The following is a 23,738-nucleotide window of genomic DNA, read 5'->3' as shown; positions in this document are numbered from 1 at the left end:
TCCAAAATGACATCCATCACAGCTTTACTTACAGGTGTGTTTTGTATGACTACATTATCAGCCATGCTGCCAGGTTTAAAGTCCTGAGTTGGCTGTGCAGGACCTGATTGTTTTGCTGGGACAGTAGATGAGGTATTTGAGGTAAGGTCCAAGCTGGGCAATGAGACAAGTTCTTTAGGATTGGAAACCAGTACTGGTGGGGCCAGTCTGGGACACTCAGTATAATTTTTGGCTTCTTCTGTCTGACCTTTAGGAGTACCTTGGGGAGGAGAGGCAGTGGGGGAAAGGCATATACTGATAGGTTTTTCCAGCTGAAAGACAGGGCGTCCACTTTCCATGCATGTCTGTGATAAGTCCTTGTGCAGAATCTTTTTAGTTGGTAGTTGTGAGGGGAGGCAAACAGATCTATGTCCGGGCATCTCCATTTCCTTGTTATCATGCTGAAGACTTGTGGTCCAGCTGCCACTCGTGGGGATCAATGAGGTTTCTGCTTAGTTCGACTGCCAGAGTATTTTTCCTTCCTGGCAGGAATTTTGCCTGCAGATGTACTTGGTAAGTTAATGCTGTGTCCCACAAAGTCATGACTAGTCTGCAAAGGGGGTAAGAATGTGTGCCCCCTGCTTGTTTGTATACCACATGACTGTGGTGTTGTCTGTCTTTATCAGTAGTTGTCCCGGATGAAGTAGGTCCTTGAAGGCTGTCAGGGCATTATAAACAGCCAGCATCTCTTTTTGATTGATATGTAGATGCATTTGGGTTTATGACCATGTGTCCTGAATGCATCTTCCTGCTATGTGGGCCCCACAGGCATAATCTGATGCATCCGTTGTTAGTGTCTGCCTGGCTGGGGGTAATGTGAATGGCTGTCCCTTGTTTTGGTGACAAGCCTTTGCCCACCATCGAATCTCCTGTTGTAGGCAGGGAATGTGAGTAATCATTGTTTCCAGGCTGTGGCAATGTTGAGTCCAAACACTTTTTAGGTACCATTGAAGTTTCCTCATATGCAGTCTTATATATGGAATTAGTAGGATGCAGGATGCCATGAAGCCCAAAGCCTGCAGAATTTTTCTTGCAGATAACTGGGCCTTTGTTGCCAACATTTTGAAATAGGTAGTCAGTTGCTTTTCTTTGTCTGGCGTGAGATAAGCCATCTGGGCAGTTGTATTTAAGCTTGCACCCAGGAATATTATCTCTTGAGAGGGTATTCTTTTCATTGACTGTGTACCCTAGGCATGTTAGAAGTCTTTTCACAAACGCCAGATGCTGTAGAAGAATGTCCTTGTTCTCTGCTTGAATTAGACAGTCATCCAAGTAAGGATATATTTGTATTCCCCTTTGTCTGCAGAAGGCGATTACTGGTGCCAGGCACTTTGTAAAGACCCTGGGCTCAGTACATAAGCCAAAGGGCAGTGCAGAGAATTGGTAATGCATTGAGCCAGCCTTGAATCTGAGTATCTTCTGCATAATTGTCTGATTGAGACATGCAGGTATGCCTCTTTTAAGTCTAGAGTCACAAGCCAAGCGTTCTTGCCCAGCATGAGCAGAAGCTGCTGTAAAGTCAACATCTTGAATTTTGGTATATCCAGGAATGTGTTCAGAATAGATAGGTCCAGTATTGGTCTCCAGGCCTTGTCCTTTCTGGGTACCAAGAACAGTAGAGTAAAATCCTTGTCCCTGCTCTTGCTCTGGTACTTGTTGAGTGGCCCCCATGTCCATGACGGAAGAGACTTGTTTTTGTGCCTCTGCCCATTGATTTTTTGGCAGATCTGGCCAGCCGTTTGCCTTTGGCAGGGAATGGAAATGGAACTTGTACCCTTGTGACACGAAATTTAGAACCCACTTGTCCCTTTATTTTTTGAGAAAAAAGTGCTAATTTTCCCCCTAAGGGTGCTGCCAGAAGATAAGTGCTTGGTGAAGGCAGGGGGAAGTCATTGGGACTGTTCCCTGAATGGTTGTGATTTGTCTTCTTCAACTTTGAAGGTAGAAGCACCACATTGCTTTGACCTGTATGAACCTTGCGCCTGGGATCTGCCTCTAGGGCGTCTGAATCTGCCCCTTTGAGGTCTGTCTGACACAGGAAAGGACCAATTCTTTGTAGGCCAGTGTCTACTAAACTTAGGTGGCTGTATTTGTAAAAAATCTTTGACAGTTTGCATAGATTTAACTTTGTCCTCCATTTTCTTTAACACCTGTTCTGCCTTAAGACTAAACAAAGTATCATGCTGTAAAGGTGCATCTAATAATTTAACTTTGACATGATCAAGCAGATTTTGTACCTTTAACCAAGCATGCCTTCTAATTACAGAACCCGTAACTGCGGCCCTGCAGGAGGCCTCCAAAGAATCAAAATTACATTGCAAAGTATTCTTTCCAACTTGTTCAGCTGCATGCAATAAATCCTGCATTTCCTTGTTTTCTGCACATTCAGAGTTTAATAACATTTTCTGTTTAAGCAATGCCATGACATGTTGCTGATATTTGAGCATATGAAACTGATAGTTTAAGGCCCTTATAGCCAAGGTAGCAGATGTGTAAACCTTTTCCCCCCATCTATCCAGTGCCCTAGAATCTCTGTCAGAGGGCGTATGTTTTTTTGCAGTGGAAGCCTTAACTCCTTTGGGACCCTGTGAAATAGTTTCTGGGTCTGCAGCAGGGTTTTTTAAAAGGAATTTATGAGAGTCAGGAACCCTGTAATATCTATCAGGCTTAACAGGAGCTGGAGGTAAGGAGTCAGGGGTAAGACTAGACTCCAAAAACACATCATCTACAATGTCTAACACAGGTGGAATTGCTAGTGGCCTGTGTTGAGGTAGTAAAAGGAAATCCCTGAGCCTCTTTTTAGATTCTGAAAAATCTTGGCTCTCCCAGTGGAAATGCTTCCTCATGGTATGTAAGGTTTCCCCAAAAGAATAGTCCTCTGGAGGAGAAGCTGAAGGTATAGATTCTTCAGCATCAGAATCCTCATAGAGGAGAAGAGAATATTCTTGATCAGAAGAAATAGACACCTGATCTGAAGTTTCATAGTCAGTCTCTTGCCTAGGTCTCTTATCAGGAGGGGGCTGGGAACCCCTGATCAAGGTAATTAAGTCTTCGGCCATTTTGAGCATCTTTTTTGGGCATAGAAGCCTGTCCACATGGCTCTTGAGTTTGTTTCTTTGCTTTAGAAGGTGCTTTAGCCTTTGCCTTTGAAGCTGAGGTTGGTTTAATGCAAAGATCGGTCTGGAGCAAGAAAAAAAGTTTCCCCAACGGGGTTCTTAGCTTTATTGAAGACTTCAGATCTGAAACTTAAACACGAAAATCTCAGGAGTCGGCCGACGGCACTTGTGAACTGCTTCCGCTTCAGGCACCGCGTGGCAAGAAAGACTAAAGAAAATGGCGTCGGCCGCACCTTTTATACCCCTGGGCAACAGCAGCCAACGCAGGACCCAGGACTTTGGAATTCAGGCCGACAGAGGGCAACCTGCCAGCAGAATTACCCAAATGTAATGACTGCAACAGTGAAACACGAAGGACGTCTGCACTTTGTCAAATAAGTCTCCATACACTTTACAATTGCTGTACTTTGTGAAACCACTCCTTATCGGTGTAAGAAAATACCCTGAAATAACTGTACTTTGTGAATGAACTGTACATGGCACAAGAAGCTCAGAGTAAGAAACACTTTGAAATGGGTGTTGGGAGGGTGGCCTAATGGTTAAGGTGAACCTATTAATGCACTTTGCAAATAAACTGTATGCAGCACAGAAACTCTTCAAAATGGCTGTACTTTTGCGAAATAACTGTACAGCGTAACAAATACTTTGAAATGGTGGCACTCTGTAAATAAATGTACACAGCACATGAAAGTTTTTGAAATGGCTGTACTTAGACTGCACTTTGCACACAGCAAACTCTTTGAAATAACTGCATCGTAATAAAGCACACACTCTCTGCAAACACTTTGCACACTCTGTGATACTTTGAAGAACTCTAGTTATGCTCTGAATGGCTTCAGCCAATGCAAAATAGTAGTTTATGTCCAAAACACGGTCATTTACTAAAAACATGAAGTCACCTTACTCTAAGTTTATTTTGCCCTTTTATTGTGCTCGTTATGCCTATTTAACCTCTTATCATGTTCATTATACTTTTCTTGTGCTCGTTTTACTTTAAACATGCTCGTTATGCAAATCGGAGGTAATTCTGAGCCCCATATGAATATTTCAGGTAGTTTTATCAAATATTGTGGTTTTGAACATTTCAACAGACCATGCTGATTTGCCAGGGATGGTCTACACCTCTCCCCCTTTAGGTTTTTGGATATTAGCTAAAATACTGTCCTTCCCCATAGTGCTCTTTTTAGGTAAAGCCAAACTGAAAGCACTTCCAACAAACGAAACCAGAAGCAAGAAAAACTAAAGGTGTTATTCCTCAATGTTAGGAGTCCAAACAAGAAACTCCACCCCTACAAGCTCTTCTCACCCTAGAGAATGATGAAGTCTGTGCAGCAACTGAAACATTGTTTAAAGCTGTGGGAAGCACCTTGGGAGGGCAAGGCTATAATGCCGTCCATAAATTTAGACCACCTACTACTCAGGCAGGGATTAAAGGTGAAAGAGTCTGAAGTCACATAAAACAAATAAATATACCTCAGGGCTGCTCAGACAGGACAGTATTCTTTAGCTACTCCAAGTTCAAGATCACAACAGGCAAAATCTTATACCACTTTCTTGCAAGCTATAGGTCTCCCTCTATGACCCAGGAAACCCATAACACATATTTAAGCTTAATGAAAACACTCAACATCCAACCCAATACAATACTCATAGGTGACTTTAATTACCCCACTATTAACTGGGAATCATATAACAATGTCAGTATTCTGCTATACATAAATCCACTACCAAGAAAACACAGTCCACTGGGAATCATAATTTACTGTAGCATAATAATATTTTGATAGTGCATTTATGCATAATGGACTGCTGGCATTGTCTTAGCAGCCGTTTTACTTATTTAGTTATTAGTCTGTCTTTTGCTGCACTAATCATATACAACACCAAAAGTGCAGGCACAGAGATTCCTAGATTTTGCAAACACAAACTCCCTGGACCAGACTGTCAGTATGCCGACCAGGGGCATATTAACAAAATGGTCAATACATCAACCAGGGGCTCAAACAAAATGGATGTAGTCCTCACTAAAACGGGATGGCACTGAACATCTCCTGGTATAATGTCATCCCTAGAAACTCCGGAAACCCAGTTAACACTGGAATGTTCAGGAAGGACTCTAACTTCCTACTATTAAGTGATAACCTGTCAAATCCTGAAAACACTGCAGCCTGCACAGAACTGTTCTCAGAAACCCTATTCCTGCATGTGAACAGCTGCACTGAGGCAGCTGTACCCACTATGAATAAGTGCAGAACTAACTCAAAAAACAAGTCACTCTATTGGAATCACAACATCAATAGGCTGTATAACAGAAGGAAGAAAGGAAGAAAGGCATAGCAAAAATAAGGAGATATAGCACCCAGCAGGGTAAAATAACCTTCATCAAACTAAAAAAAAAAAAAAAAAAAAAAAGCTCAGAGGACAAATAAAGTCTACCCAAAGCCAATTTTGAGGGACATTTTGCCTCCCAGGCCAACAACAACCACTATTAATTATTTACCTATGTCTGCAACCTCAAAGGCAATGCAAAATTGTGTGTAGAGTTCATTGTTAATGGAGCCACCTATAATGAGCAAGACAATTTCAACTTTAACTTTACCCCACTCTCCCCCACAGCCTCTCCTCAAGAAATACCACCACATACAATTCCTCCTACTATCACTGAGGAACAGGTCCTCAAGGCCAAGAACACTGCATCGATGAGCCTAGACAATATCTTACGCTGCCTTCTAAACAGTATAAGACATAGCCTATCAGACCGTCTGGAATCACTATTTAACTGTAACTTCCAAACAAACTTTTTGCCTCACTAATGGAGAAAAGCAGTTATCATCCCCTCTGCACAAAGGTGGGCCATCTACAGAATCATAAGTCTCACTAGTCTCGTATGCAAAGCCATAGAAAGAAGTATCATGGAAATTATCAAAAATTACATAGGAAACCTCCAAACAATGGACCCTACCCAGTTTGGTTTCATCAAGAGCAGCACATGTCTACTCAACCTGGTAGACTTCTTTGAGAAGATCAACAAATAAATGGATAAAATGGTTCACACTGCAGGCCTTGACCTGCCCAAGGCATTTAACACAATACCCCACTTTGACATTGCTGCCAAACTCAAATGTTTAGGTATAAACCCTTATGTCAACCTTTGGATAGCAAGCTGGATCACAAACAGGATCCAAGAGGTTAAAATTGTGGTGTCCACCTCTACAAAGAGGCCAGTCACCAGCAGAGTCTCTCAGGGACTGGTCCTGGGTCATTCCTTTTTGGTGTTTCTTCTCTGAAGCCAAGGTCATCATTGCGGGCCTCTAGCTGACCAATTTTGTAGACAAGTGCAAATTAGGAGCAGTCACAGAATTCCTCACTAACGTTGTCCAACAAGGGCTGACACAGACAAATAACTGGTGTCAGAGCTATGGACTAAAACTGAATGGTAAAAACTACATAATAGTATCCTTTGGGAAGTCAGCCACCCCTAAGAGTTGACCTAGTAGTCAAGGGCTTTGAGACAGCCAGACAGTAATCTAGCCTTTGATCATAACTTGTCTATTGTGGCGAGCAAATCATTTATGTTGTGCAACTTATAAACAAAGGAATGGCATCCAAGTCCAAGAATATAATTGTTTTACTGTATTTGACATTCAACAGACCTATCATGGAGTACAATGCCCCCTTTGGTATGTACCTAACCAGGCACATCCAACAACTCCAGAATTACCCATTATAAAGAATTAAACCTTGGCTGTGATATAAAGAAGATCTGCTGAAGAAACACAGGTATGTATCCCAGAGACTACCCTTCATCTGCAACAGGCTCCTCATCCATGTGAAGAAGAGTTCCTCCTTAACCCAATTCAAGTGCAACTTGGAGAATTGGATGTGCTTCCATCTCAAACTCACCAATGAATGGAGCTGTGGGCAACAGCAGCACAGACTCCATATGTTGCCTTATAGGAGGAACAGTAGTACAGACCAACCACTTTGGGCATCTAATGCTGTGGGCAGTATCCTCAAAACAGGAGAACATGGGTCATAGACTGTCACTGGGGCAGGGCTAGCCACTTGACGGTGTAAAATATGGCTCTAGGTGATTCTGTTTTGTTGGAGAACTGGATAATGAATAGGAAATTGATCCCTGGTTTGGCATCTATGTCTCTAATGGACAAAGGCAGCCTCCAAAAGGTTCATCTCCCAGGCCCCTCCTTACACTTTACCAAGGGTACCAGAACTTGTCAGAGATTTGTGATGCTTGGCTAGGCTTACTGCACACTTATGGACCTGTGAACCTAATGCATATAATAAAACAGTATGCAACTTAGTTTTATTTAAAGGTAGCCAGTGCCTTTTATCTTAGGGCTATTAATGTTTTCTGAAAGCATACAAGCGGATTTACAAATGTGGGAGGAGAACAGACATAAGAAAAGAACAGACAGCAATCAGTGTAACTGGGAACACATGTAGTAGCATGTGCTTTACTATGGGTAACTTTCATTTTAGGACTGGTAATGCCTGTGGATGCAGCTGTCAATATGGGGCAGTTGTTCCTATCTGGAGGGTTAAAATTCATTTTTTGGAGATGTACATAGCTTTGTGAGTTTGTTCTAAGTTAATAGGGGATAGCAGTGCTTTGAAAATATATTTAATTTTTGTTTGAAGGTTTTCATTAAAAAAAGTCTTGAAAAATGTAACATCGCTTTAAATGGAGAGGAGAAGTAATACATATATAAATGAGAAGCCTGCCAAACATTAATGTGTGCATGTAACATGAAAGTTGGAAATACACATTCAAAAAATCTATAATAAGGAACAGCAGCTTTTTATCATAATGGCTATGCTATCCATATTATCTTGGAAGATAAATGGTGTTAGAGGTACACACAAAAAGGAAAGGGTATTGAATTATCCTCTCTGATAAGTTGTGTTTGAACAGGGGAACCAGGCAGGATATTAAGAAATGCAGAGTACAAGTAGCAATGCTGCAGGAGTCACATTTAGAAAGAATTTGACAAAGAAAGGATTTCAGGACAGATATTCAGCAGGATATTAGGGACAAAGGAAAAGGAGGGCAATTACACTAATTGCCAGAGGCACTCCAATAATGACAGAAGAGGAAAAACGACAATAATGGTAGATTTGTGGCAGTAAAGGGCTACTGGCATGAATTTATATTCCAGTAAAAAACTGGTATTATAGAGCTTAAGAAATTTTTGGAAGAAATAATCAGCTTTCAGTAGGAATATGACTTATAGCTAGGGACTGAAATGTGATCTGCAATAGAGAAGATGTATCAGAGGGGCTAGTCAGGAAAATATAACAAAGAGGGTAGATTTCTGAAGAAATTTATGAAAATATTTGGTATTGAAGATATGAATTCATATTATTCCCCAAGGTACAAAAACTGGGCTAGGCTAGATAGAAATTATACTTCACAGGAACATGTGAATTTAAGTAGAAATTATTCAGGAGTTATTAGAAATGACAAAAATGTCTTCAGAGAATGCAGCTAGGGAGTGGGATAAAATGAAAGTGTGGAGTTTAAAAACGGGGTAGAACTGCAAAAAAAATTAGATATGGTAAGAAGTAACAAGAATTATTTAGAGGGATTGACAAACCTTAAACTACTGCAGAATAGGGGGACTCTCGCAGAATAAGAAGAGGTACAACTGCAGAGTGCTAAAGAGAAAATAAGGGACTACCTGGATAATATGCATGAGTTTAGAAAGATCTCCAGAGCACAAAAGCTTTTAGTACAACGGCTTATGCAACAGAAAGAAGAATGGGTTATTGCCAAGCTTAGGGAGCCTATCACAAGGAAAATAACTAGAGATCCTTTAGAGACATTAGAAATATTTCAGAACTGTTATGAAAATCTAAATGAAGCAGAGCATTGTGGAAATGAATAAAAAGTACAAATGGAAATGTTCATGGAAGAATTTAATATGCCAAGTTTAGAGGTAGATGAGACTCAATTACTAACAGGTAGGATAGGAGGAGATGAGATAAAAATTGTGAAGCATCACCAATCTACATACAGGAAAGTCTCCAGGAATAGATGGTATTTATGGGGAAATTTAGAAGCTACGAGGAAAAAAAGATCTGGAAGGTTTTGTAACAGCATTTTAAAAGCATGAGAGGCACCAACTTCCTGGAATAAATTTGTGGTGGCTGTAATACCTAAAGATAACAATCCATCAGATCCAGTTTCAAATAGGCCCATTATGATTCTAAACCATGGTTATAAAGTGTTTATGTCTCTAATGGCAAATTAATGAAGATAAAACAAAGCCAGTAGCTGTAAATTATGTTCTCACATACAAATTGGTTCTGCAATACCCATATTTATGGCAACATGATAAAATGAAGTACTTGGGCATATGGAATAAAAAGGCTTCTGTGATGGCAGCTAAGGATATGGAGGAAGAGGCTAAACAAAAGATAATACAAACACTGAGAAACTGGAAGCTCATGTATAGGGATACAGATAGTAAAATACACGCAGCAAAAATGTTTTTAGTCTCTAGTTTTATATGCAGTCCAAGTATATTTTTATCAACCAGAGGAGAAGTTGTGGATGGCAATTAATAAAGACTTGAAAGATTTTATCTGAGAGGGGAAGAGGGCAAGAGTCAAGTGGTATAAGTTGATCCTTCCAATAGAACAAGTTGGTTTAGGAGCACATGATTTGAAGTAATATTTTAGAGCTACACTGCTAAGGCTCATATACATAACACAAGCAGAAGGTTATAATTCAAAATGGAAAGGAATAATGATGAAACAGGGGGGAAAGCTCAAGAAATAAAGAAAGAGTGGGATATGCACAATATTTTATTCATACAGTAGCAGAGTATTCAAAGAACTAAGCCAACACAACAATAGAAAAAGGAGATTTTTGCCAATAGGGATGACACAAAATAGGTTATAGAAAATAGGCAAGAAGGTGCTCGAATTTACTGGAGAAAACTGGTAAAGGAACCAAGATATTGGGAGCAAATAACTAGACAGAGAAAGGTAACAGAGTGGGACGAAAGACAGAAAAAGCCATTTAGAGAATAATAATGGGAGGACATATGTATGGCTCTCCAGTATGCAACAAAGTCCAAAAGATTTACAATCTTTGCCTGGAAGTGTTTGCATAGGTATTTTTATATGCCAGGCAGACTTCAAAGAATGTTTCTTCAGGTAGACAGCAAATGTTGGCGTGATGGATAAGAAAGAGGTAACTGTGAACACACATTTTGGGAGTATAATGAGTTGGCAAATTTTAAAAATTCCCTACAAAGTACTTTGTCAGAAATATCATGCAAGCAAATGGATATAACAAAGGAAATAACTCTTTTGAGCTTGGGCGCAGGATCTGAACTACCTGGACATATTAAGGCCTTGTTAAGTTTAATTCTGTCGGTTGCCAAAAAAATGGAATTAACTAAAAAGTGGAAATCAAAGTCCAAACTAATTGTATCCGAAGTACTGATTATTATAAATAAGATAAAAGGACTAGAAGATGGATATTCAGAAAAGGTAAGGAGCAAATTACATAGAATTATGGAAACAATACATGCAAAACAATGTTCAGAAGGAGGAGAGTGAGGTTTAAGGAAAGGCAGGAATTCAGCAATTTATGTAATGCTGGATAGATGATATTTACAAAGAAACAAAAGATATGTGACATATAATGTGTGTAAAGGGAACAATGTTAAAATTATGATCATCAATTTGCACCCTGGGTGATGTCCCGATTTGGCACCTCCCTCTCAAAAGATCTTCAAGCTAAGTTGAGGACCAAAACAAAACAGCATAAAGGAAACACCATCAGACTAAGAAATGAGTTATTATATAGCCATATATCAGTTCTTTACTGTAACCACAGTACCAGACACCAAAATTAATTCAAAAAGCTAGACCTAGAACAGCTCCTTGCTACACTGTTCCACACATACAAAACATGTGCGAAATATTCATCTACTACATATCCCGGAGCCTATGCCAGCTTTTTGATGCAGTTTCATACTAATATATAGAAACTACTTACTAACTCAAGGACCAGCTGGCAAATGCATACCCTTACAGCAAAGTACAGTTTTGTACCTACCATAAATGTAGATGTTCGAAGATCCACATTGCTGCAGTCCTTACACTTGGGGTAGTCCGGCGCATTTGACTGACATCAGGACGCCAGGGTACAATGCGCATGACCGACGCCATATCCTCAGTCTTTTCTTGCCCCAGATGTCAGAAGACCCTAAAAATAAAGGTCAAAACCAAAAGACAGCAAACAAACAACCAACCATCCTAGCACTAAAAATATGTACAATATATACAATATACACCATATTGACAACCCAACCCACACAACCGCCTCTAACTACAGAGTGTGGATCTTGAACATCTACATTTATGGTAGGTACAAAACTGTACTATGTTCTTCATCTCACATTGCTGCAGTCCTTACACTTGGGTAGAATCCCAAAGCAGAGGTAAGGGAGGATGGCCAAACTATAAGGAAGCAGGAGCTGCCAAAATGCCCTGCAAAACAGCAGTGGCAAAACCAGCCCTGGATTTAGAGTAAAGTGGTAGGTGATAATGCCTAGAGAAAGTATGCACTGAACTCCAAGTAGCTGCCTCCAAAATATCCTTAGTTGCCACCCCCTGGCAGTAGCCCTAGTGGAATGAGGCCTAATCCCAGCTGGAATCTCCTTGCCATGATGGGAATAACAGAAAGCAATGCAAAACCCAATCCACTTAGAAATAGTTTGTTTTGACACAGGCTTGCCCTGAGAACTCAAAGCAAAAGAAACAAATAACTGCTGAGACTGCCTGAACCCTTTAGTTCTGTCCAAATAATATCACAACTGCCTGTGTACATCTAAAGTGTGCAAGATCTTTTCCCCTTTATTTTGGGGATTTGCATAAAAAGTAGGCAAATGAATAGTTTGGTTTAAAGCCACACTAGAAACCACTTTAGGCATAAAGGAAGGATTAGTACGTAAAGATACCCTATCCTTATGGAAAATCAAGAAAGGCTCAACCGCCATAAGGGCCTGCAACTCAGAAACCCTTCTTGCAGAGGTAATAGCCAACAAAAATGCAGTCTTCCATGATAAAAACTTTAATTCAGTAGTAGCTGCAGGCTCAAAAGGTTGTAGAGTGAGTTTCTCCAACACAAAATTGAGATCCCAAGCAGGAGTAGGAGCTCTTCGTGGGGGTCTTATATTCTTTGCCCCTCTAAGAAATTGCTTGAACAAAGGATGAGAAAACAATGGTGGGTCACAATCATAGTGCAGCATGAACCTTAATAGAAGAGAAGGACAAACCTTTGTCCAGTAACTCAGTAAGATATTGAAGAGCCACACTTAAATTAGGCTCAGAAACATCAAAATCCTTTGCTGCACTCCAAAATAAAAATCTCTTCCATTTATCTTTCCTTGTACTAGGCCTTCTAGCTTCCAAAATAACATTCAAAACTTGCTGTGGAAGTGGAGGCCCACTATGGTTCAAAACAGAATATGCCAGGCTGTTAGGTGCAGAGAGTGAAGCTTGACATTGAGCAAATGACTGTCCTCCTGAGACAACAGGTGTGGAATCAAGGCAAAGGCCATGGAGGCTTCTACCAATGCTGTCGAGGCCAATCTGGAGCTATCAAAATCATCCTTGGCTTGTCTTGTCTGGCCTTTAGTAGTACCTTTGGGAGGAGAGGCAGAGGCGGAAAGGCATACACATGAAGATTGCTCCAATTGAAAGAAAGAGCATCCACTTTCCAAGCTGTGGGATGAAACCTTTTTGTGCAAAACTTTGGCAGCTGGTGGTTTAGTGGAGAAGCGAACAGATCTATGTCTGGAGTTCCCCATGACACTGTCAATTTCTGAAATACATGAGGATCCAATTTCCACGGGATCCATAATTTGTCTGCTCAACACATCTGCTAAGGAGTTCTGTGCTCCGGCAGAAACCTTGCCTGAAGATTTAGCTGTAAACTGAGAGCAGTCTCCCACAAAATCATTGCTTGCCTGCATAGAGGATATGCTTGTTGATGTACCACATGACAGTTGTTGTCTGTTAGAATCAACACCTGCCCTGGAAGAAGTAAATCCTTGAAGGCTATTAATGCAAACTGGACTGCTAACATCTCTTTCAAGTTGATATGTAGATGTTGTAGTCTGGCAGGCCACTTGTCTTGTATCCACTTTCCATTCAGATGAGCTCCCCAAGCTTTGTCTGAGGCATCTGTCGTTAGAATCTGCAGAGAGTCCCTTGTTTAGGTGACATTCCTGAGCCCACCACAACAATTCCTTTTGAATGCAAGGTATTATTTGAATGACAGTGTCCAAATCCTGGCAGTGCTGTGTCCATACATTTTGAGATACCATTGTAGCTTCCTCATATGCAGTTTGGCATTGGGAAGCACCAGAATACAAGATGCCATGAACCCCAAGGCTTGAAGGACTGTCCTTGCAGTCAGCCTGGACTGATGAGACAACTGATGAAAGTAAAGGGAAAGATTCTTTTGTTTGTCCGGGGTCAAAAAGGCCATCTGGGATGCTGTATTCAGTCTCACACCCAGAAAGCACATGTCCTGAGAGGGTACTAGACTGGACTTTATTCACAGAATACCCCAGGCATCTTAGCACTGCTATCACATAATCCAAATGATGAAGAAGCTCGCCCTTCCTTGAGCCAGAATCAGGCAATCGTCCAAATAAGGATAGATCTGTATTCCTTTTAACCTGAGGAAAGCTATCACTGGAGCCAGAACTTTTGTGAACACTTAGATAAGCCAAAGGGCAATGCAGAGAACTGATAATGAGAAGTCCCAGCGAAAACGCAGATACTTCCTGCAACTCAGTCTGATAGGAACATGAAGATAAGCCTCCTTGAGATCCAAAGTTACCATCCAATGATCTTTGCCCAGCAGAGGTAAAAGCTGCTGTAACGTCAACATTTTGAACTTGGGAATGTCCAGATAAGTGTTGAGGATAGATAAGTCCAAAACTGGTCTCCACGTGTTCCCTTCTTTGGTACTAGGAACAGGCGAGAATAAAATCCTAGGCCCACTTCTGGCATAGGTATTTGGAGTAACAGAGAAATTTGCTTGTGAGCCTCTATTCTTTGTTGAGGAGGAACGTCTGGCATGCCTTTGAAAGGAGGCAAGGTATGAAAAAAAAACTAAACCGTGGTGTATGATATCCAATACCAATCTGTCTTGGGTAATTAAACTCCAATTTTCTTTGAAAAGTGCCAACCTTCCTCCCAAAGGTGCTGCCAGACGAGAAGGCTCTGGCAGCTGAAAAGGTAGGTCATTGGGTCTGTTTACGAAAGGACTGACCCCTGCCCTCACCAAGACTGTGCAGGAGAACTCCCTGTTCTAGGCCTGAAAGAGCCCTGAGCTCTGCCCTACCACGCCTAGATCTACCTCTAGACTGGGAATCATAAGAAGGATACGTCCACCCCTTAGTAGGCCAATTTCTACTAAACTTTGGAGGCTGAACCTGCAAAAAATCTTTAACAGTCTGCATAGACTTAGCCTTGTCTTCCATTTTCTTTAAAACTGCCTCAACAGGAGAACCAAACAACACATCAGATTGTAAAGGAGCATCTAAAATCCTTGTTTTAACATGGTCAGATAAATTCTGATCCCTCAGCCAGGCGTGCCAAGAACTGACCCAGTGGCAGCCACCAGGCCTGTTCAGCACCAAAACCACATTGCAAAGAATGCTTACCCACCTGTTCAGAAACATGTACTAAATCTTGTAACTCTTTACAATCAATACCTTCCGCCAGAGCATCAACCTTAGACTTCAATTGTGAAAGGACATAGTTTTGGTATTTCAACATGTGAAACTGGCAATTCAAAGCCCTCATAGCTAGAGTGGAAGAAGTATAAACTTTCTTTCCCCATCTATCCAAGGCCCTGGCCTCTTTATCTGTAGGAACTTCTTGACAACAGAAGCCTTAACACCTTTAGGCCCTGACTAACAGTTTCTGGGTCTGCCCTAGGACTCTTAAAAAGATACTTATGAGCTTCAGGCACCCTATAATACCTATCCGGTTTAACAGGAGCAGGAGGCAAAGAAACAGGATTAAGAGAAGCCTCTGTAAAACATCCTCCACCACATCCAAAACAGGAGGTATAGCCAAAGGCCTATGCTGGGGTAAAACAAAAATTCCCTAAGCCTTTTCCTGGAATCAGAGAAGTCCTGACCTTCCCACTTAAAATGCTCCCTCATGGAATGAAGAGTTTCTGAAAAGAAAAATCCTCAGGAGGAGAAGCAGAAGGGAATCATCCACATCAGAATCAGAATAAGGAGAATACTCCTGCAAGTCTAAGACTCTGAAACATCCAAAGCCTGCTCAAAACTCCCTAGCTCAGGCTCCACCCTAGGTCTCTTATCAGGAGGGCAAAGAACCCCTAATCAAAGTAATCAAATCTTCTGCCATTTTAAGCATATGCTTCTTGGGCACAGGTCCTGAAGAACTAGGGGTGACACCAACTGAAGCTAAACCTGGCCTGCCTCTGGGAGAAGCCTTGGAAACAGAAGGAGAGGGCCTAACCACCCTAGGAAGGGAGGGAGTAACCTGAGAAGCCCCTTCAGCCTGACCTGCCTCCTGAGAGGCCACATCCTGCAATAACAAAGTCTCTCCTGGAACCACGACACCTCTAAAGAACCGCGTCCCGCACGGACGGTTCTTCCTTAACTGCTTTGTCAGCATCCGACGGCATTTTATAATTGCACCGCTTCAAGACTAACCTGGCACAATCTAACCTTCTCTTTATAGATTGAATCTAGCACAAAACAATGTCGTGCTCAGGCCCTAAACAAGGAATACACAAAGTATGATAGTCTCTATCTGTTTCCCACAAGAAATACAATTATTCACTTTTTCTGACATCCGGTAAACCACTGAGGCAAGAAAAACTAAAATATTCCTTAGCCAACTTTGACTCGGTCTGAAACAAAAATTTCAGCACTTGCAATGCTGCTTCTGCATCGGACCATGCGGCAAAAGACTGAGGATACGGTCATGCGCATTTGTACCCTGGCGTCCTGATGTCAGTCAAATGCGCCTTGACCGAGGACAGCGGACTACCCCAAGTGTAAGGACTGCAGCAATGTGAGATGAAGAACATCAGCACCATTCACCGAATGACATTTAAGCAGCCAATATATTAGCTGCAGCTTGGTTTAGGCATCTCTTCTGCAGATCCAACTGCATCTCTCAACTCTCATCAAGGGCAGCAACCCCCTTTGCTTCACCCTTGCGACTTTGGTGATAAATACAGTAGTCTAAATCCACCAATTCTATGCATGGTTATAGCATTAGCACTGTACAACATGCTTCTTACGATGGTTAATCTGCTACTATTAACATTATGTAACATGGTTAAAGCAAAAATAAGTGCACACAAAAAAATTCATTCAGCTATTACTTTTAGAATTACTTTGGCATTAAGCTTATATGTTATTAGAATTTTGAATACTAATTAAATACCCTAATAAAATGACAGGCTAGCCAACAAAAATACATTGAATTGTCTTTGTATGTCTGTAGTGTCACTGCAATAACAAGAGATGCAGTACATACAAATGGTGATACTGCAACATTACTACTACATTTCTACATCTACATAATTTAGAGGTTCTAGGCTAGTATAGCTTTTACACTACTTTTATGCAAATTCTTAGTTTTCCTAATATAGACCAAAAACTATATCCCTGAAGTAGGTGGTTATCCTCATCTCTGAGTAGGCAGTGCCAGACATTAACAGTGGAACTGGACCCTTACAGCAGACCAGGTGGCTGCAGCAATTAAACAGTTCCAGTGTTCCAAGGCTATGACAACGGATGACCTCCACCTGGAAATGCTGAAGATGCTAGGCACTGCTGAGATATCATGGTTAATATGCCTTTCCAATGTTGTGTGGAAGAAAAGGACACCGATTCTTGGCAGGGGTTATGATTCCTATTTTCAAAAAGGTTACAAGAGTAACAAAAGTTCAAAGTTTCAAAAGTTACAAGAGATCACACTTCTCAGTTTATCTGGGAGTGCTTATGCCTGGATGCTATAAAATAAACTTTATCAGTCAAGCCTATTACTTAGGAAAAACAATGCAGATTCTATTTAGACCATGGAAGACTGGATCAACTCTTTCTCCATGCACAAATACTGAAGTTGTAATGTGTTTAATGGACATAGCGAAGGCATGTAATTGTGTGCGCTGGAATATCTTGTGGTAAGTGCTATAGCAGTTTAGCCCCTTTATTTGGGAAGTGGGAGTTATGGTTGTATTCTTGATGTTAAGCTGAATTAAGTTAAAGATGGACAAAGGACTCCACCAAACTTGCCCCACCTCGTGTTTGTGGTTTTCATGGACAAGATATTAAGTGCAGCAAAAATACAGAGAACATCCAGAAATAAGGATTATGTCTTTGTTGTTTGCAGATGATGATGTCCTCTTAGCCTTAAGTGACTTAACTCTCGGTGTGGACTGGATCTATTCCCTGTTCACTGTGAACCACCTGAGATAAAAGTCATCACCTCTAAATCAGAGATCATGGGGTTACTCTGGAAAAGACTGGCTTGCTCACTCTCTTTTTCTCATGGTGAGCAAACGCAAGAGGTGGAGGAGTTTAAGTATCTTGGGATCTTGTTTACAAGTGAGGGTAGGGGGGATCAGGAAACTGACCAGCAGAATGATAGAGGGATAGCAACAGTGCAGGTGTTGTGCAAAATGCAGTAAAGAAGAGAGAGCTGAGTCAAATGAAGATTTAAATTTTCCCTGGTAAATTATGCTACCATCATCGACTCTGGCCACAGGCTTTGAATAGTGATCAGGGTAGAGTGTCTCATTCTCCAGAACAGAATGAAGAGCTTGGCAATCCAGATGGACCTCAGGGTATAGCCACTACTCCATCCTGTTGAAAGCAGTAAGCTGATGAAGTCTGAAAACCCTATAAATATATCCCATCTTCATCTCCCACTTGAGATGTTACCAAGCACAACCCACTGGGAGGAGGTCCATTGGCAGACCCAGGACATTGTGCAGGTTATATCTCTCAGCCTGTCCAGAATGTTTGCATCTCACATAAAATGAGCTGGAGACTGCTGGTGGCAATAGGGAAGTCTGGTCTTTCACGCTCAGCATGTTATCACCACAAACCACACCAACAAATGCTTTAGAAAAGGATGAACATGAAGACAACATAATAAATGTTTAGTGAATCACCTCAAAACTGAAGTAAGATCTATCAAGGACAATGGAATAGATGATGTTGAATGCATGTTGAGTAAGTTATTTACTACAGTATCAGTTAACCACTGCTGTACCTGTATGCGAGGCGGAGATGCAACTGAAGAGTCTGTGGAGATTATCTGGATGCGTTGCGAAGGACTGGTCATCACTGATGTGTCAGACAGCGAGGTCTGAACAGCTTGAACCTGTGAAAAAATTCTCTCTTTAATGTGCTAGTAGTGTTCTGTAAAATATAAGCCTAAGTCTGACTTCTAATAATTAACTCTTTTTATCATCTGACCATTCTGTGCACATTCAGTGTACACAAAAACTTTAACATGCATGCACAAAGCAAAGCAACTATGTATTAGACCACTCATAAATTATGTTGTGCAACAGCTCTTAAATATGTTCACTTTCACTGTATTACTTAAAAAAATTATTTATTTTCCATAGCAATGACTAAGCAGATGGCAAACTCACCAAGATGTCAGGAAGCTCAGAACACTGCAGATTCTACTCCCAAACCAGGTGCCTGGATTCATGCTCCAATACTGACACTACAGTGCAAAGTGAAGGTAAGGGGGTACTGTACTCATAAAGGGTTCATTGTCAGACAAGATGTTGAACTGGTGACCCATACACCTGAGTTGGTAAGACTTCAGGTGGGAATAAACAATCCCATGGCACTAGTCTGAAAGAGTGGGGGCCTTTATTAAAAACAAAGATACAATCACACATTTTCTGTGTTTCTACATACATATTAACCCTATAACCAAAGTGCACATACCAATCGACATTATTTTGTATGCATTTTACATTTTTCCCTGTTCTTTGAGTCAATGACAACACTGCACATCTACCTATATTTTCCATATAATACACAATTTAAAATATTAACAATTTTCACAGTTAGTGTTATTTTATTTAATCTAACCATTCTGTTCTACACTTTGCATTCTTTGCAAAATGTATTACTCTTGAACAATAAAATAAAACGTAATCCCCCTCTTCTATGTTTCAAAATCATTCTTAATTATAAATTCTTTCCTTTAATCTCTTGTACTTCATTTGTCTTTTAACTGGGATCTTTCCATAGACCACTCAACAGAAAGTCTAGTAACTTTTCATATCTACCCAACTTCTTCCTTCCCTCCTTAAACACTGTCAATTTTTCTTCTAAACCACATTTCATTAATTTATTTACACTCTCATTTTAGCTTTTATCCACTTACCTGTCACTCAAAATACACACTTCCCTATTTTTATCTAATTCTTTAAATTTATTTTATGTTTGTTGATCTTATTTTTCTATACTTATCAACGAACCATTTGTTCTGAAGAAGCTCATGTTGATTAAAGTGAGTGAAAGCGCTTAACTATTAACTCGGTTACGGTCCTGTGTTTGGATTTATTGCTTCCACTGGTGTTCATTCATTTTTTATCTGGTTTTGAGTTGGTTTTATTTCTATTTTGTCAACAGTGGAATTTTCTCTTTTCACTACTGTTGTGCAATCTCAGAGAAGGTACAGATAAGTTTTGGGGTAAGGAGGTATCCCACCACATGAGGACTTGAGGGGGGGGTCTTCCCACTGAAAAAAAAGACTTGCATCTGGTGTTTGCTGAAAGTTGTTTTGATTTTTTTTCTGACCTATATGAATTCACATATATATGCGATGGCTGTCGACAGACTAACATGAATACAACTAAAAGTATGTAATTTATTCTGCAACATTTACATTCTGTTGTATAAAACTGTATATAAACTTTTGACCTTTTTTGTGAATGCAAAATGAAAAGGAGTTAGTAACAAAGTATAAGGTGCACCTCCCCGCTTTTGGAAAAACACAGCTATTAGATTTAAGATGTGAAATATTTGACTCAAATGTAAAGGAAACTGTTTAATACATGATATTTTTGATCAATGACTTTTCTTAAGTCAAGAAGTCAAGGGCAGTAAAAGAGCAATTAAGAAATTCTTCAAAAAGGTAGAAGCAAAGGTCAAGAAGAAGAATGGTCATTAGTATGCAAATGTGAAAATGCTCCACTGCATCTGTGGGAGTCTAGAAGTGAAAAAGTACAGCTGTGCAAGTAAACTTACCATAACAGTAGATGTTTGAATGATCACTGCTGCAGTAGCCTTAGCTATATGGGTTACATCCTGCCAAGGATATAACAGCCAACCCGTTCCCAAAGCTTCAGGGCACCTTACACACACGTAAACCATCAGTTAATCTCAGCAGAGCTGACTGAAAAAAACAGGTTTGGGTGCCAAGCCCTTCAGAGCTTTCATGCCAACAGAGACGGGGAGACTAAGCCCTAAAAGGACTTTGCTAGGAACAACAAAAATAAATGTCAACACCCTGGCATACACAGCATACCAAAAAAAAAAAAAAAAAACAAGGAGGATGGATGGAGGGAGCAGTTACTGCAGTAGTGATCATTCGAACATCGACTGTTATAGCAAGTTTACATACACAATTGTACTATGTTCATCATATTGATTACCTCAGCAGTAGCCTTAGCTATATGGGTAGATTACCCTAGCTTACTACATTTGGGAGGTGGAAGGGGAAAAGGGCAGGAGCCCCTGGAGAATCGTCTTAGCAAAGTCTGACCTAGACCTAGGACAATCTAGACCTAGACAATCAAGCTTGTAATGCCTTGCAAACGTATGTATAGAGGACCAAGTTGCTGCATCTAGAACACTTCTAGAATCCAACACTTTCCAAAAATCCATCAATTAAGCCAAGGCCGTGGTAGAGTGGGCCTTGTCCCAGTCTGGAATGGTTTGTTGCAATCAGCATAACTAAAGGTAACTGCCTGAGGCAACCATTTGGAAATGGTCTTTGACACAAGCTGTCCTTCTTTTTACCTTCACAAAAAATGAAAAACTGATCCAAAGATCTGACAGATTTTGTTCTGTCAAGATAGCACCCAAAATGCCTGTGGACATCAGAGGTATAGAGTGTTCTTTCTCCCTAATTTTTAGTTTCTGGAAATAAATTGGGGAAATGGATAGTTTGGCTTAAAGTAAACTGAGGTACCACTATAGGCATAAAACAAGAATTAGTTCTCAAAGATACCTGGTCTCTGTAGAAAATGAAAGTGTTGACTCACAATAAGAGCTTCCAACTCAAATACTCTTGCAGAGGTCAGAGCAATAAGTAAACTGTTTGATATGTTAAGAACCTCAATTCAGCCAGATTAGCTGGTTCAAATGGAGCCAATGTTAGCTTCTCTAAAACAAAATTAGGATCCCAAAGATAGGCCACCAGTTTTCCTGGAGGCATCTAATACAAAACCCCTTTCAAAAAAATTTTGATATGAGAATGCATTGAAAGAGGAAGATCCATGGGCAGAGATGCTGTAATGGTCAATAAACGAACCCTGACAGAGGAGCAAGAAAGGCCATAGGACGGTAACTCACACAAATATTGTGATAGCAGAGAACAACTAACCTTGAATGGGTGCTGGCTATGTTGTTGGTACCAACTAGTTACCTTTTTCTATTTGCTAATATATGATTTTCTAGTAGCAGGCTTGTCTCCATTAGTAACTGCTGCACATCCTCAGTAAACTGGTGCCTAAAGGGAATTAAGAACCTATTATCCAAGCAGTCATTTGAAGTTGACTGGGGTTGGGGTTATCTGTGAAGAAGCTTGTGGTAACTGCCCCTGGCCATTTCCAAAAGAAGGGAGAACAATTGTTGCCTGGGCCAGAAGGGAGGCACTGCAATGATCTTGGGGGATTCCTTCTGAATTTTCAGAAGTACTTCATTTTCAGTGGAAAGGGTAGAAAAGCATAAAGGAACATTTCTGCCCAAGAAAAGGAAAAAAACATCCATCTTCCAAGCCTTCTTGCATGGAGTCTGAATCTTACCAGCTGATTGTTCAGGGAGGAGGCAAATAAGTCTACTTGAGGAACTCGTCACAGATGGATAAAATCTTGGAAGACCCCCCTGATCTGGTTTGCAGTAAAATTTCAAATCTGTAAAGTCACTTTTTTTTTACACAAAATACAGTAAAAAGCTCTTTAAAACCCTTAGCCAGCTCCAAAAATTAAAATAAACACAATTTCTCTTTCTCTACACAACAAACAAAAAATGGCTTTCATTCACTTTAAAAAAATTAAACTAACAGGAAAAAAGTGCACTCCTGTTAAAAAGTACTGTCAAGTCTTATGACGAAACACAAACTTATAGCTTAAAATAATATTCCTAAACAGGAAAGTACAATAAAACACATTTTGTTTTAAAGTGGAAGGTTTTTCCTGAAAGGGAACTTATCTTCCCAGCAAAGAAACAGCATAAGCAGGCCATTGATCCTCCCAGCAGAGAGTGCCTTTGAGCACACCAGGAGCTCCCTCTTCAATAGCAGGAAATCTCTGGAGGGTTTGGCACCCAAATCTGTCTTTTTATTCAGCTTAGTTTGACTGACTGACTGGGCATGTGGAAGGTGCCTAGAAAAAGCTGGCCTGCTGTTATATCCTTGATTGGACATAATCCATATAGCTTAGGATACTGCAGTGGTGATCAAAATGATGAACACTGAAATATACTATAACTAACTGAACAAGATAGAAAAACCATGCCAGAACAGTAAAGAAGAATTGTTATTGTAAGCCTGTGACTTGGGAGTAAGAGTTGTCTAAGTAATTTTGTCTCTGACTGCAAATTCAGACAAGTTTAGTTTAATGTCCAGTAAATTGTAATGCTTCTTTTGTTTCCTGTATTAAGAAAAGTCATTAAATCAAGGAGATCAAAGAGCAGAGAAATAGAGTAGAGAAAGTAAATAAGACCCAAAATGTCAGAAGACTGGTAAAACAAATGAGTGCAGTAATTAATACTATTAAAAGAAATTTGTGAGGTAGAACAGAAATAAATAGGATATATTATTGTGCAGCTAAATTAATAACATATAACATGTTACCACAAAATGGAAAGGAAGGTAACAAGTAGAATATCAGCATGTAATCATCACATAGAAAAAATATAAAGTAATTAAGGTAACAAGTATCACAAACAGAAGAATACAGGAAAAGGGAAGAGATCATCAATGCTGGACCCATCATGGTCTGGCTTTGTTAAAGGATAGTCATGCCTATTAAATCTAGTGGAATGTTTTGAGAAAATCACCAAAGCATTGGATGAAGGCAAGACTTTACACACAAAATAGCTCGACCTGACCAAGACTTTTGATACAATACCCTATTCAGGCATTATAGACAAGTTCATTAATTTAGGTATAAAACCTTTTATCATTCTCTGGATATCCAACTGGCTCACTGATAGGACCCAGGAAGTCAAAATAGGTGAAGCCACCTCCACCAGGATGGGCACATTCCTTTTTAGC

General features: G+C 40.3%; 1 protein-coding gene across 10 annotated transcripts in view; it reads right to left on the bottom strand.

The window, feature by feature from the left end:
* NR2C2 (nuclear receptor subfamily 2 group C member 2) overlaps positions 1–23,738 on the bottom strand; it is a 1,701,781-nt gene that overhangs the window by 1,399,131 nt on the left and 278,912 nt on the right. For all 10 annotated transcript variants that reach the window (XM_044078621.1, XM_044078615.1, XM_044078617.1 and 7 more), the window contains one exon: positions 18,480–18,590. In XM_044078621.1, coding sequence (XP_043934556.1) covers positions 18,480–18,590 — 111 coding nt within the window. The remainder of the gene's footprint in view (positions 1–18,479; positions 18,591–23,738) is intronic.

The sequence above is a fragment of the Protopterus annectens genome, chromosome 7.part1 (genome assembly GCF_019279795.1).
Source record: "Protopterus annectens isolate FY-2018-M chromosome 7.part1, PAN1.0, whole genome shotgun sequence".
NCBI lineage: Eukaryota > Metazoa > Chordata > Ceratodontiformes > Protopteridae > Protopterus > Protopterus annectens.
The sequence above is the reverse complement of the archived record's forward strand: the minus strand, read 5'-3'. Positions and strand labels throughout refer to the sequence as shown.